The 16115-nt window shown below is 30.9% G+C and overlaps 1 protein-coding gene across 4 annotated transcripts in view; it reads left to right on the top strand.

Moving 5' to 3' along the window:
* The window catches only part of LOC147065675 (fibroblast growth factor receptor homolog 1-like), a 272850-nt gene extending 263047 nt beyond the window's left edge, over nt 1-9803 (top strand). For all 4 annotated transcript variants that reach the window (XM_085957090.1, XM_085957093.1, XM_085957091.1 and 1 more), the window contains 4 exons: nt 1592-1712; nt 3473-3666; nt 4596-4733; nt 8390-9803. In XM_085957090.1, coding sequence (XP_085813216.1) covers nt 1592-1712; nt 3473-3666; nt 4596-4733; nt 8390-8594 — 658 coding nt within the window. In that variant the 3' untranslated portion in view covers nt 8595-9803. The remainder of the gene's footprint in view (nt 1-1591; nt 1713-3472; nt 3667-4595; nt 4734-8389) is intronic.
* The last annotated feature ends 6312 nt before the right edge of the window (nt 9804-16115 follow it).

A 16115-nucleotide genomic window follows, 5' to 3' on the forward strand; every position in this document is an offset into this window, starting at 1 on the left:
CTGCATAATCTCACGGTGATATCGTCTGCTGGCTTCTTTCGGGGACATGCTTATGTTGATTGACAACGCGGAAATATTGGCGAAAACGGCGTTTTATTGTTCGGAATACAGTTAGGTACAAAGTACTACAGCGTAGGAAATATTTTTTAAAAAAATAAATAAATTTAAAATGGCGGTGACGCCGGGAGCGAGGCGCGAGACCAAAAACCGAATGAATCAACCTTTTTGGAGTAGGTTAACTCAGGCAAGAATTAAAAATATTACCTACAAATTCTGTCACTGAAAAATGACAAAAGGACAGCCTTTACACCCTATGTACCTGGCTGGTAGGTACATTGGGTGTCATATTTCTGAGAATTTTTGCTAACCACAGAAATATTCAACCAGACCTTTTCCAGGTACATGCTTTGAAAGGGACTGCATTTGCTGGGATTAACATTACTGCACTAAATTACAGCTTGCTTGTATGTTTAAAATTGAATAAGTATAAAATTTATAATGATGCTAGGTTTTTTGCTTGCTTCTAGAATTAATGTAGGTATAAAGAAAATGCAGGATTTTACATACATTAAGGGCTAGAATGATTTCATTAAATTTTGTAGAACTTGCAAAAGGGTGACTATAAATTTTCATACATCCAAGCTTACGGGCTAGAAATTTGCCTCGCAGTCGATCTGTTCATGTTTGCATGAATCAGCCCAATGATGATTCAGGCCTCATGGCCTTGGATCCTCTGAGGATGCCATGGTTTAGGCGGTATCAACGTCTATAGTTTCCTGAATCAGACCTTTCATAATACACTAATAAAAAGCTTTCAATATCCAACATGTGTTCAATGGCGCAGAAGGTAGGGATAAATAGATGACCACTCGGAGGAATAATATTATAGAAATATAATATTTTTCGGTTCTGTGTTGATTGATGTTATTCTCAGTAAAGTTATGTTACTAAATTTCGATAGAGCACAGCTAATTGTGTGTACAAATCTTTCATCAAATAATAAACATTTATTTTATTTTTATCTCAATAAATAATGACGTGCAGAACACGGTTACACTCAATGACTTATAGCTTATAAGTCGACTGTTAGTTTAGTGACTTTACGGCAGTGAATTCAACACTTGAATTAAAATGTATTCCATCTTACTCTTAACCCATTGGAGACAGACAGAAAGGCAGAAAAAAGTGGACCAACATCCAGATTACATTTTGTAGTAAATTTAAGAACTGTGTACTAAAACTGCCACAACTTTTATATTATTTATTTTGGTTAGTTTAAATAGTTTTTCTAATCTGGTATAGGTATTGAAACATGTAGCTAAATTTTCATGGTTATAAGAAATAGTAAGTAAAAAATAAAGCATTTTTACTGAGGACAAGTGGCTTAAATTTGACGCCGCTTGTCTCCAATGGGTTAATCATACTTTTATAACTTCAGTCTTCTGTTCTCATTCGCATGTGAGTCTTTTCACACCTCTGACACCACCAATCATTCTACGACTTAACATACATCTTACGATAAGATAAAACTCATATAATGAAATACTATTTCGGTAAGAATATTCATTTGTTATTGAATGTCACTTTTCAGGTATGAACCAACAATGGGTGCTGACGATCCGTATAAGGAAAAGAAGGCTCTGACCCAAAAAGATTTGGTCTCTTTCTCATATCAAGTTGCCAGAGGAATGGAGTACTTGGCCTCACGTAGAGTAAGTATTCAATTGACATGTAGCTTAATCACTACTTAATTTAATTTGTTTTGATTACTTTGCTTCGTTTATTATACAGATTATCTATCAGTGGTGAAGGGTGGAGGTAGGCTCTTAATATCCCGACATAAATAGTACACTAAACTTTGTCGGTCTACGTATTTTTACAACGTTTTTATTGGGTCATATTCTTGTTTGTCCGGTGGTTGTTTATCCAGAACAAATCTTGCAATCGATTTTTAACTAACTTCCCGACCAGCTAGACATTTGAAACTTTTAGAATATATCAGAATATGATGCCAATGCATTCTTTTATTACTTTTAGCCATCTTTAAGTAGAATTGAATTCATTTTCAGTTAATTCTGTTTTGTATGAAAAGTTATTTTATTACGGTAGAAATCCGTAAAAAGTAAAACACTATTATTGGTTGCTAGGGGTCTGGGGTCCTAGCAAAATTATTATTATTATATACGTGCGTTACTATGGAAATCAAAATGACATTTCAGTATTCTAAGTTTATTCAGTATTTCTATCAAGTACAAATGTTTTTGATCGTTTAAGCTAGTCTAGTCAAGTTTATATGATTCAACAGGAAATTTAAAAACGTTGTATATAAAAAGTTCTTTTTATCTTGTAATTATTTTCATTGAACTAAGATTATAAATTGGCAGATAGTGTTGGTTAGTTTTTTAAATTATTTAATTAAGCTCTGTGGAAACCAAGCCATAATAGATGATGGTAAAATACATTTTATAGATATATAAATATTTTTTATCTATTATGGTTTGGTAAGGCAAGGCTTGATGAATTAAAAAAAAACTAAGCAACACCATCTTTAATAAGTTATATTCCTAAGTCAATGAAAACAAATATGTGAGATATGAATGAAAAACTGTGCACTGTTTTTGTGGGTTCCCCCATATCATAGATAAACTATTATGGTTTGGTTTAAATGATTTATAAAAACTAACCTGCACCATTTGCAGTTTGTATTCTTAGTTCAATGAAATCATATAAGTATGTCTGACAAAATTTAGTGTGCACTATTTATGTCGAATATTAACAGCCTAGCTCTTCTCTTCGCCACTGATGTCTATATACTATCTACAAACTGGGTTTGTAATTGTTTCATTATTTAGTACTTATGGATATTACATTATTTGATTAGTTTATTATTATCAAATCAAATGTATTGCCTGACATCTATAATATTCATATCGACTGTAGAAAGGAAAAAGGGCGTAACCCTCAGTTTTTCAAAATAGGTTTTATTGCATAATAACGTTGTACACGACCAAAAATACATGTTGTGTCCAAAGGATGTAAGCTGCAAATGCCGACTTTTTGCCGAATTTAAAAAAAAGAAGGAAGTGACGTAGGAAGAACGAATTAACCATCATCTATCTAGGTTTTTTTTTTTAAATTAACTCAATATCAGATTAGGGATATAAAAACCAAATTATTGATTATCATGCACTTCAAGGTTGCCCATTTTGTATTTTAACTTTGACCGAAACCCGTAAAAAACGATTTTGTGCCTCTTGTAAAATATTTAATTTGTGGGATTACGGCCTTTTTCCTTTCCACAGTCGATATGAATTTACTTTTTACATCACTACATTATATAGTAGGTTTGGATTTAGATAATGCCTTTTTAATTCACAACACGTACATAATAATATATTTTAATGTTTGACTTACTTGATTAAATAGATATTATTAAATTAATTATTGTTAATTATTTTTTTGACTGTTTTAGTGTATCCACCGAGACTTGGCGGCCCGAAACGTGCTTGTTTCAGATGATTTTGTATTGAAAATAGCAGATTTTGGTTTAGCGAAAGATGTTCAATCGAACGATTATTATAGAAAAAAAACAGAAGGGCGATTGCCAGTGAGATGGATGGCTCCAGAATCTCTGTATCATAAAGTGTTCACAACACAAACCGACGTGTAAGTTCGCTTATTAAATTTATTCATTGTTTATATTGCTATACAGTTAGGTGTTGATTTCATTAAGTACTGACCTAAGTTATTATGACTAAGATGTCTGATATTTCACTAAAGGATAATATGGGGATTGGTAATTATTGTTTCCCTGCAATGCACCACCACCCAATGTGTCTCTAGATTTCAAAATCAGCCAAGTCCATAATAGATGAATAGGAGAAAAACAGCTTTTTGTTTTCTCAAATACAAGGGTGAAAGTTTATATTATTATTTCGAGAATATAATATTTAAAATTAATAAATTCCACATTTTGATAATGCAGAAATGTTAGAAAGCAGTAGTTCCTCAGCAATTCACAAAAAAAGTCAAAAATACCTAAAGGTGGACTTGGCTGATTTGAAATGTAGCGACACAAATATACTTCTTGTATGTCTACATGTACTCGTTTTTGGCTAAATTTGAATACAAAAAAAAACTGAATTATTGCATCTCCGAACCGTATCGTATGCTGAAAGAGGTGATCTGATAACATTATTATTTATTGTCTGTGGGTTATGGGGGTTGAGCGAATAGTTTTAAATTAGTTTTAGTCAACTCTGAGCCGGGTTGCACATATAAACTCGCCTGGACACTGCGACACATCGAATTTGTCGATGTCATTTTACAGGCATTCACCAGGCATTTTTTCATTTTTTGTATTTGTACATTTTTGACTATTTAAACATGTGTCTGTATTATTTAATGAAATAAAGAGGGGGAAGCACCAAGATTAGATTTTTTTTAAAAGGAGGTGTAGTAACATAAAGTTTGGAAACCACTGGTGTAGACTGTGGAAGTTATGTCAAATCAATGCGCTTGGTGCTTTGTAATGTTATTGATTTGATGTATGTATTTCATTTTAATAAAAAATGTTGTATCTCTTTTATTTTTAGGTGGTCATTTGGCGTGTTATTATGGGAAATAATGACGCTCGGAGGTACGCCATACCCAACCGTGGCTGGGCAGTACATGTACCACCATTTGAGTGCCGGCCATAGAATGGAGAAGCCGCCATGTTGTTCCTTAGAAGTGTAAGTAAACGACCCAATTTAATAATGAAAAGTTTCATAAGTAGTAGCTGAGTTACTCATTTAAAATATTAATGAAGTGAATCAGTAATCAGGACTTCTTCTCTGTTTTGGAAAGAAACAATGTTGCATTACTAATGCTACTGAATATCATTTGAATAATATGGAATTAATATGTTTTGAAAATAGTTTGAATTGGTATAACGTACCTGTCTATGCTCATTTTGGAATAGACTTTATTCATGCAGTCAGGGGAGAAATTCCAGTAGGCTGATGAGTCTAAATGCATTTTTTTTTATTTGTAGGTATATTCCAATTGTACGCAATAATGCCTAATGTCGTACCGTATTGTGTTTATTACATTTTATCGCTCTCCGATACTCATCATTCGACAATAGGATTCATTAAGTTTGATGTAAAACTTTATGTTTTCAGTCAACGCTGATATATTTCTTGTAGAAAAGGAAATAGGTACAATATAATATTATGTACCAGGTACTACACTAAAAGGAGTTTTTTTTAATTTTTTGTTTTACAAAACTAATTAATGTATTCACAGAAATTTAATATCAAAGGTTTTTGCAATTTTTTGTGATTGTTCATATAAATATTCTATTGAGTGATTGTTCATTGTATTTAGCCATCAAACATTTCTCATTAAAAAAGCCTGTTAATATAATGTATATTATTTTAATTTTACTCTGTGGAGGCCCATATAGGTCTAGGAATGATCATGGTAATTTATTCATTAAATTTAAAAAAAACATTTTTATAAAAACTTTTCCACTTTTTGTGGATACAAGGCATCTTTATCTCAGTGCATATCAGTGGTTTCGGAGCACAATAGTTAGGGTCGACGCGACGGGAAACATCTGTCTGTGTTTGAAATAATATTGACGCCCTAAGGTAATAGTGTATTAATAATAGTAATAGTGTTATAATAATATAAATATTAGTAATAGTGTATTCATAAATTACCAATCATTAATGTTGTGTACTTCAATAATTCAGATAATGTTTATATTCAGACTGGCGTCGTGTTCCATAAAAAGTATTGCTTCACAAAATATGCCAAAATTGCCTCTGTATAATACGATAGATTAAAACGCAAAGACGAATAAGTTAAAGTTTTTTTTTAATTACAGTGTTGGTTAAAATAAAATAACGTTTTAAGACTATTCATTCATTTTTGTTTGGATTCTTGAAGATGTGAATTTATTTGATATTAATTATAACATATTATGAATCACTCATGAAGTCCGCCGAATCAAGGAGCTGGTGGTACTGTGACAAATTCAAAAGGCACCCTGCGAACCACCCCTTCGCTCATTTTAAGCCAATTGACCTGACAATTTTTTGAGTCAGTCTTATATTACCAATGAGCCTCTGCGCGGATTCATTCATTGAATTTTAATGAATGTATATTTTTCGGCATAGTATTTACCTCTGTGGATAAATTAATTAATTGATCTGCATAATATTCATTGTTGGTATACTAAATTTAGTTTCACTTTCAATGAATATGAATGACTCTCAAGGTCATAGTCAAAATAATATCTCATAAATAGTTATTTTTTTATTCATAGCTTATTAATGATTGGCGATGAAATAATTTTGTGCACGTAAATGCATCAAGCCTAAATATTATACGACATCCATTGAATAATTACAATGACGACTTTAAACAAATCATTAAATCTATGATTCATTAGGATGTTTGTTATTCATTGTTTTACATTCTTGGCATTTCATGTTGGTTATTGTGTTTTCTCTTTATAATGGTGCCAAGAATTTGTTAAAATTGATATGTGACGAACAAATAAATTAACCCAATTTGCTAAGTTAATAATATACACAGTCCATATTTTCAATAATGTTACGAACATGAAATACCATCATGTTGATGGGTATTGAAACTTCATCAAAACTTGGCAGAGTCAACTAAATTTATTTCTAGATGCTATGCTTCACACAATGTTATAAACACAATATTCTTGACTTGCGTGCTTGGTATATTTAATACACAGAAAATCTGTTTAAAAAAATTATATCTTTAATACACAAGTATAGGAAAACCTTTTTTTTTAATTATCATATATCTTTAACGGTTTCTGCGAATCACTAGGTTTCTAAACATTTTTTTTCTTATGATTTTGGCACATTTTAGAAGTTATAGATCATTACATTTTATTATGTGAAATTGTACATAGAATAATATGTAAGTATGTTTTCTTTTAATAGATTTTAACATTTATTATGTTCGATTTATCGAGTATTGTTATTAGATGCCTCGTATCAGGAGGTACTTTTCAAATTTGGTCAAATTCACATTTTGTGATAATTTCATTCCTCCCTAAAACGTTTATGTTTTATTAGGAATAAAACAAATGTGTCATCTCTCTGATCACCTTCATATGGTATTTTCACCGGCCTTCCGCGCGCTCTTATGCGGAGATGGCAGGCCGTGATAACGTCAAGGCCAAAGCGGGGGTGGGAGACAGAAACGCACGGGGTATTTTGTCAAGGCTGGTATATTTTAAGTGGGTACAGGTTATTGTCGTGGCGGTGGGTTGGTCATGGCGATGCAGTCTTTTTGGCTGGCTGTCCGGAATGCTTTAGCTTGGTATCTTGCTTGGCGCCGACACGGTCCTTTTGGCTGGAGAATAGGGGATGCTGGCTTGGCTTCGCGTCCGAGGCGAGCAGAGATCCTGGTTGGTCGACGTCTGATACGAGAGAGAGCTTTTGCGGGCGATACTGTTGGTTCGGCGTCACGGGAAAGAGAGCGCTCTTCGCGCGCGTCCCACTGTCAGATTGCCGGCATTAACGCGCTCTCTGTTTTACCGACGAATCGACTAGTGGCGGTGCGAGCGACCGTTTTTGACAGGCCGCGTCTGTGTTTGGCGGGATTCTGAAGAATTTGAATTTACGATTCTTTGAGGCGGGCTTCGCTCGGCAGAGGGTTGCGAGAACCGCGTAGAGTGGACGTAGGCTGTGGTATTTTGGGAAATATGATGGTTCGGTCTGCCCTTTGAGGTGGTCTCCTGTGGGAGACCTTCATCTGGTATCAGTATGTCATTCTGAAAGATGGCATCTGGCTTTGCAAAAACCTGATTGGTTGAAATGGATTTGATACTATTTGAAAATAAACATGCTGGATTTGTCTGCTATCGAAAAATAGTCCTATAGGTCAGATTTGATGTTGAATTTGACATGTTCTAAAAAATTACATATTGTCAAACACCCTCATCAGAGTTGGTGCCAGTAAAAAAAAATTCTTATGAGTTAACCACTTTTGATAATTAATTACCTACCTCGTAATATATCCTTCACTTCGTGAAGGGCCAGTGGTGTAGGTGATAATATACATTAATTGCTAATTATGAAATTATAAATAAGTTGATTCAAATTAATTAAATTCAGAACTAAAAAAAAATAATAAAATATTAAAAATATGATACTATAATGATTTAATAATACATATTTTATAGTGTAGTAGAAATCAAATTATGATGATAATTTGAATTCAATTTTTTTCAGTAGGTACCTAACAGTTGGATTCTTTTTATTTATCTTAGAATAATCACTATTCCTATTCTCCACTTTGGTGTCCACCATTCTTTGACAACAATCATTAATATTTTTTTTCTTTTTTCCCCCAGATATATGCTTATGCGAGATTGCTGGTCCTTCCAGCCCGCCGACAGACCTTCATTCAGCGAGCTGGTCGAAGATTTGGACAGAATCTTAACGATCACCGCCAATCAGGAATACTTGGACCTCGGTCTGCCGCAATTAGATACGCCGCCGTCCAGTTATGATGGATCACAAGATGATAGTGAATGTGAATTTCCTTTCCTCAGTTAATTAATGTATCGATACACAGACAGATATAAAAAACTTGATAAAGTGAAATCCACTGTAAGCATTTAACTTATTGAAGTGGTTCAATCAATATGTTGTGTTATTGATTTGTCGTAGTAAAATATGTGATTATTAAATAGTCACTGTTGATGAAGCAATGGTGTTCTAGAATCAAAGAATTGTGAACTCGAAAGACATGATTTAATTACTTTTTTTTGCCCTCTACTCATTGCTAAAGAGCGTGATTGCCATGTTCTCACAGGATTGCCTTTTGACACAATTATGAAGAGCGATGACTGTAAACTGTAAATCATCACGCTTGTGGAAGTTTTGGATTCTACTTATGGATCACTTTCTTTCAGCGTTTTGAAAACTGATGCCAGTTTCTTTAACTCACATTTTCTGCTAGTAAATGTACCAATAAAAGAGGGACAATAAATGTCTAAAGAAATTATTAGTGAAAACCAAAGACTATGTGAAAGATGATCTACCAAAAAAACATAGTAAATCTATCAACTGTTTATTCAATATTATTTGTTGATTTTATGGAGTATTGCCATTGCCTGGTATCTTTTTGTTCCAAATTTAAATATGAGGATATAAAGAGTAATTGTGAAAATAAATGAAAAACAATGCGGCAAAAAAAAAATATTGTATGCCTTTATTGTTCCTCAATATAATTAATTGTTATCAAGGGTTTTTTTTGTAGATGTCAATTAAATTACCTGTGAAAAAAATATATACCAAGATGAAAATATTATCAATAGTAGAAACAGTAGAAAAACTTTTTATTTTCATTAACTAAACCAAAGTTGAAGCAGATATAGAATAGGTTTTTAAAACCTTCAAATAATGAAGTGTATTTATTATCGTTGTGCCTTTGAAAATAATTAGTATGTAAAATTAAGAGTAGGTACGTAGGGTAGGCATATTAGTTAGTATTGAAAATCACCTAAGCTGTAATTATTATTCATACTAGGTTTTAGTATTTTGTAACCAATCATTTTTTTTTATTTTAGCATTTTTAATTGTGTTTATTTAAATGTAAATAAAAGCAGAATTGTGTCAACTCCTGTGCCATCATTGATTTTAAAGATATGTATTTAATTTTTGTAAATTTAATACTAATAATAAATCCACTTGGTATTTTTATGTAATTTACATTATTATTATTATTTTGATGTATTTAAATGAAACATACAACAGTATTACAGAATTAAAAAAATAAAACAGTATTCTTTTTGTACATTAATTGTATTGACAAATAACAGGGTGAAACCTCTACCTATCAGAGGCATCTAGTGGAAAAATATAAAGCTTGTAATTTGAGACATTTTTCTGGTAATTTACAATTTAAACTGTATTAATTAATAAATACCATGTATCTGAAAACTTTAAAAGAAAAATATTTTTTAATTTACGTCAAAGATTAACTTACAATTTAAAAAATGTGAATTTTTTACATGCCTTTGACTAAAATTAAAAAATATTTTTCTTTTTAATGTTTTCAGATACAAATTTATTAATTAATGCAGTTTAAACTGTAAATTATCAAAAAATGTCTCAAATTGTAAGCTTCATATTTTTCTGCTAAGTGCCTCTGATAGGTAGAGGATTCGCCTTAACAAAAAAATAATAAGAACAACAAAGTATGTGAATCTATATAACCTAAGGATCTTTCTAGTCTATTTATTGTACAGTATGATTTAAAAATGGTATTCCTATAATTTTATTATTTATTTAGAAATACATAAATATTATATCATTTGCATTTTTAACACCAACTATCTTCATAAGAACTTGAGAATAATAAAAAAACTATGATTTTCAATTATATTTTATTATATTTTCCGTTTCTAAAATGGATATCAAATTTCTATACCAGTGACTGATAAAGAATATTGTAGAAATAGATTTTAGGTTTTTTTTATTTTACAAAGACGCATTCACACTCTGCCGGTCAAAATGGCAGTAATAAAATTTAATGAAAAAATAATTTCTGATTACTCTACGAATGTAGTTGGGATGTGTCTTTGTGAGATAAAACAAATATACATAATGCTGATAGAAGTATATTATATTTTATTTCGATTTATATTTTTAAATCAAAGTATGTACCAGTTGCTACCTCTTAATTCCACTAAAACCAAACTAGTCACAGAATCAGTAATTTCCTGTCAATACTCTTATAATATAATGTTATTATTATTAATGGTAATATTTATTGTGAATGTCATACAAAGTTAGAATTTTACCAAATGGCTAGCGATAGATGGAATAATATTTCTAAAAACTAAAATGTCAACGAATGTTTCCACGTTGCATCCGAGATCTCGCTATAGCCGTGATCATAATAACTGAGCTTGACTGTAATTATATATTTAAAATGTAAATTTGTTTCTCAGGTAAATATAATTTTTTAATCTGTTCATATGACATTTACATGACATTCATTCATTGACAATAATGTAACTGTAAAACTCATTTTATTATAATTTTACAAGGTATTAGATACAGATTACTTTTATTCTAAAGACTGAAGAATACAAAGAACTTTATTTCATTTACCAAAATTGGTTTTGTATATTGTTAACTCAGAAAAAAACAATAATAAAATCAGAATTATGATTATCCGCCATTATCAATATCAATGAATTGAATATTGTTTTCCTTTCTATATTATTTTGATTTATTCTATGTACAAATTAATGTAATTTTAATTATTAAATAATGTATATATTATTTTAAGAATACCTACCTACAAATAAAAATAATTTTGCTTTCATATTAGCTACATACAATATTTTTTTAAATTATAAAATGAAATAGGTTCGTATATATTTTTCTGTGCAAATTGCAATATAATAATAATATGAGTATATTTACCAGTGAGGCACCTTTCGAATTAATTTGGCCGTCAGCTTCCAGAGCTGAAAATTTTTTTGAATTGCAATCAATCTGCAATATTGTTTTTAGTTGAATGATTTTATATGTGCATTACATATTATTTTTATAGCAAAAATACTTTCCCAAAGTAATGTGCCTTATTACCTACCAAAGTGTTTTATTATTATTTCAAGAACATTTAAATATGATGGTGATTTGTCATAGATCGATCTCTTGTCGTTTAGTGCGCAAAAATTATCAGAAAATACAGCAAAACTATAAAATAAGAATCAAGATGTTTGAAAGGTTTATTTATTACGATGATTTTAGTAATAAAGTATGTGTATATTATTTTCTCAAATAAAAATAAAATAAATGTAAAATAATTGTTTTATTTTTATTAAAAATTCAATAAGGCTACTAGCTGTTGAACAAAATTTTTTTGCTCCAAGTTTCCTCCAACTTCCAACAGTTTGTTGGCTATTCACTTAACCCAGTGTCTGCCAAACTGTGTACTACAAGAAGTCTCAGGTGTGCCTCGAAGAAAGAAGTCTCAACACTATTCATTTTAAATAATGCCTATTTATTTAAATTTTTAAATAAATTTAACATCTACATAATTATTCAAATAAATATTTGTCACATTCGTACATAGTGGTCGACGCAACACAGGGGTTGATGCTGGTATATACGTTAGCTCTCAAAAGGAAAAGTACTATTACGATTTATCTCTTAGCGAGCAGAAAGAATTTCTTTGATGCTGAAAATATGGGATATTTTCTTCACGAGGACAATTATTGGTGGCTGGAAGTAACATTTCTTAAGGCGAAGTCTTCACTGAGCCTTTTTTAAAGAGGCACCTAGCGGAAAAATACGAAGCTTGCAATTTGAGACATTTTTTTGATAATTTACAATTTCAACTGTATTAGTGAATAAATATGTATCTGAAAACATTAAAAATAAAAATATTTTTTATTTTAAGTCAAAGACAAACTTACAAATGTAAAAAATGTAATAAAATGTGAATTTGTTCTATCGGTCCGCACCCTATTATTACGTATATTTTATGGTCATATTTATTAATACAATTTAGTTTATTAAGTTTCCTAAGCATCACCTAAGCGATTTTTGACAAATTCATAGTTTTAATATTTTTTATATCTATTTTAAAAAACATCGATTTTTATAAAAAATATAAATGTGTATAACTTGAAATCCTTTTTTATTATATTAATATAAATATTTTATTTATATTTATAAAAATAATTGATTTGATATAAATAAAAAGGATTTCAAGTTATACACATTTATATTTTTTATAAAAATCGATGTTTTTTAAAATAGATATAAAAAATATTAAAACTATGAATTTGTCAAAAATCGCTTAGGTGATGCTTAGAAAACTTAATAAACTAAATTTTAATAATAAATATGACCATAAAATATATGTAATAATAGGGTGCGGACCGATAGAACAAATTCACATTTTATTACATTTTTTACATTTGTAAGTTTGTCTTTGACTTAAAATAAAAAATATTTTTATTTTTAATGTTTTCAGATACATATTTATTCATTAATACAGTTGAAATTGTAAATTATCAAAAAAATGTCTCAAATTGCAAGCTTCGTATTTTTCCGCTAGGTGCCTCTTTAAAAAAGGCTCAGTGAAGACTTCGCCTTAATGATCTCTATGAGAAATGAACATTTTAAATATAAGCCTGTATGGACCGAATGAAAATATCATTACAATTACAGGAAAATTAAAATCTTTCGCTGACAAGTTAGACCTGTGGACAAGAAAAGTTAAAAACTCACTGCTTGATTACTTCCCAGATGTGGACGCTTCCTCAAACAAATTTAAAATTTTGCCAGAAGTGCAGAGGACATCAGAACTCCTTTCTGCATCATTTTCCAAGTATATTCCATCACTTGATTATCAAATGTACCAGTGGGTCATCAATCCATTCGTAAGATTCGACGGTACACATCTGACAGAGGAGGAAATTTTAATAGATCTAAAAAATGCCTTTGCACAAAGTGCCATTTTCTGAGCTAGAATTCTTAGCATTTTGGATATCGCTTTGGAGTCAATATTATCCTCGATTTGCTACAACAGTAATTAAATCTCTGTTGCAATTTGGATCGTCCTATCTTTGCGAATTTGGTTTATCAGCGCGCGTGGAAATGAAATCAAAAAAACAAGAGCGGTTACAGATGGTAGATGACGAGTTACGTGTTTGTTTATCTAATTTAGAGCCGCGTTTTGACAGGATTCTTTCTAAAAATCAATTGCATCCTTCTCACAAATAAAATTATTACCACCTATGTAGGTACATATTATATGTTGATAAAATAATAAAATTTGATACCTACACTATGATTTCCTTTATTCATACTAATAAGGTATACTTCCTTTTTTATTTTGTGTGCCTTTGAACAAATCCCATTCACCAGTGTGGCATGAAAGATTTTGTTTTTATGAGTTGAATGACCTAATCAATCGGAATGAGACACAAAATGTAATTGATGCGAGTAGGACTCATTTACCATGACTGATATGGTGACAAATGTGACGTCAAACGGATGGGAAATAGTCAAAAAGTTCTGGGTATTATCAAAACTATAAATGAGAGGATAAAAGTATAGCATTCCCCAACTCGTTATCTGAGGAAAGATCAACGCTAAAGAGGTAGCATGAGATCGACGCCGGACTTTGTGGCTTAAGAACCTTCGTGATACAGTATTCATATGCTGTAAAAACAACAATTTAAATACCTCCATGTATTTAAATATAGGATAATCAAATTTGTTTTTCGTCTCGTGAACGTTTGACATTTGGTCTATTCGACAAACCAATCCTACAGCGACGATATGCGGCCGCCGGCCACTTCATTAGAAAGTATTGACATCTTAAATTAAAAAAAAATATCGTTCAAAAAGATCATTAAAGATCCTGACTGCACACAACTATTGTTTTAGTGTAATGCCCCATTTCCATTGTAATACATATTGTAATGGTTTATGGCAGTGCTCCGCAACCGGTGTGCCGCGAGACGATGCTAAGTGTGCCGCGGAGCATTGGTTTAAAAAAACACAAATAATTTTGTATATTATACAATACTTACTTAATAGCCATATTTGCGTACATGGCTGGTTATCTAATAGAACTAAATGAATCTAATAGAAACCGATTAGGTAGTTAGAATGATATGAAATAATTACAAGATAAAGAGAACTTTTTATATATAAAGTTTTTAAATTTTCTGTTGAATCATATAAACTTGACTTGACTAGCTTAAACGATCAAAAAAATTTGTACTTGAGAATTTTATAATTAAGTTGCTAGGACCCACTTAGCCAGTGACGTCCCTAGACAAAACGCCGCCCCTAGGCAGCGCCAAAATTCCGCTCCATTTTTTATGCAGTATTTTTTACCATACTTTCATGACTCCAATATTTAAAAAAATGTGTTGTATGTATACATTACTAACAAAATAATACCACTAAAACATACAAAATTAAATTTAGATATAAAAAGCGCATAAATATAATATAACTAAGTTAGACACTTACACAAATCACCAGAGTCTGAGGTCCTTAAAAGATACACCTGACAACTGTTAAACCTTGTATGTTAATTAATACATTTTATTGCCAACCACTAAGCTGATTTTTTTAGTGGAAAGATATTTTCGTTATTGCTAAGTTTAGGTGCCTATTTCTGTATATTATACCAAATGATTGTCCACGATTTGCCGCCCTTCGAGTGACTGCCGTCCCCAAGCGATGCTCAATCTGCCTACCCCCACGGGAAGTCACTGCACTTAGCAACCAATAATAGTTTTACTTTTTACGGATTTCTTCCGAAATAACTTTTCATACAAAACAGAATTAACTGAAAATGAAATCAATTCTACTTAAAGATGGCTAAAAGTATTAAAAAAATGCATTGGCATCGTGTTCTGATATACCTATTCTAAAAGTTTCAAATGTCTAGGTAGTCGGCAAGTTAGTTAAAAATCGATTGCAAGATTTGTACCGGACAAATAAGAACACGAGCTAAGAAAAACGTTGTAATACAATGAATGCCGATATGACGTATGTACTTTGTTTATATTTGTTGCAGTAGGAATAGAGGATTTTACATTGACCATTAATATAGACATGACGTTTCTTTTTTCAAAATACAATACAATAGTGGAAAAACTGGCATAACAGCATATAATACTAATGGAATGCTGTGTTTCGAAAACGTTACAAGTTACGATTGTGTTTTAGTTAAAATAGTGAATACAATCCTAAATAAAAATAAATTGTGAAAAGTTTTTTATGTAAAATATATTATTTTACAGTAAGTGTTAACTTTACTGTTGTCATCAAAAAACTACAAAAAAAAAATACCTTACATTTGTGTATTTGGGTAATATGAAGATTTTTGCAACTTATGTCACACTTTTTTAAAATGTGACATGTAACGTTATCGAAATACAGCATTCAATTTATATTTGAATAAAAACATCGTTTTTATCAAAAATATTGAATGGTGGATTTATCTGTGTTTGAAAATCGACGCCTCACATTTCAGGAGATAAATTTCAAAAGTGGCTGTTTTTACTGGAAATGTTAGATTAGATC

Source organism: Rhyacophila brunnea, unplaced genomic scaffold (genome assembly GCF_057557595.1).
Source record: "Rhyacophila brunnea isolate RB1 unplaced genomic scaffold, BYU_Rbru_1.0 scaffold_6, whole genome shotgun sequence".
Lineage (NCBI taxonomy): Eukaryota > Metazoa > Arthropoda > Insecta > Trichoptera > Rhyacophilidae > Rhyacophila > Rhyacophila brunnea.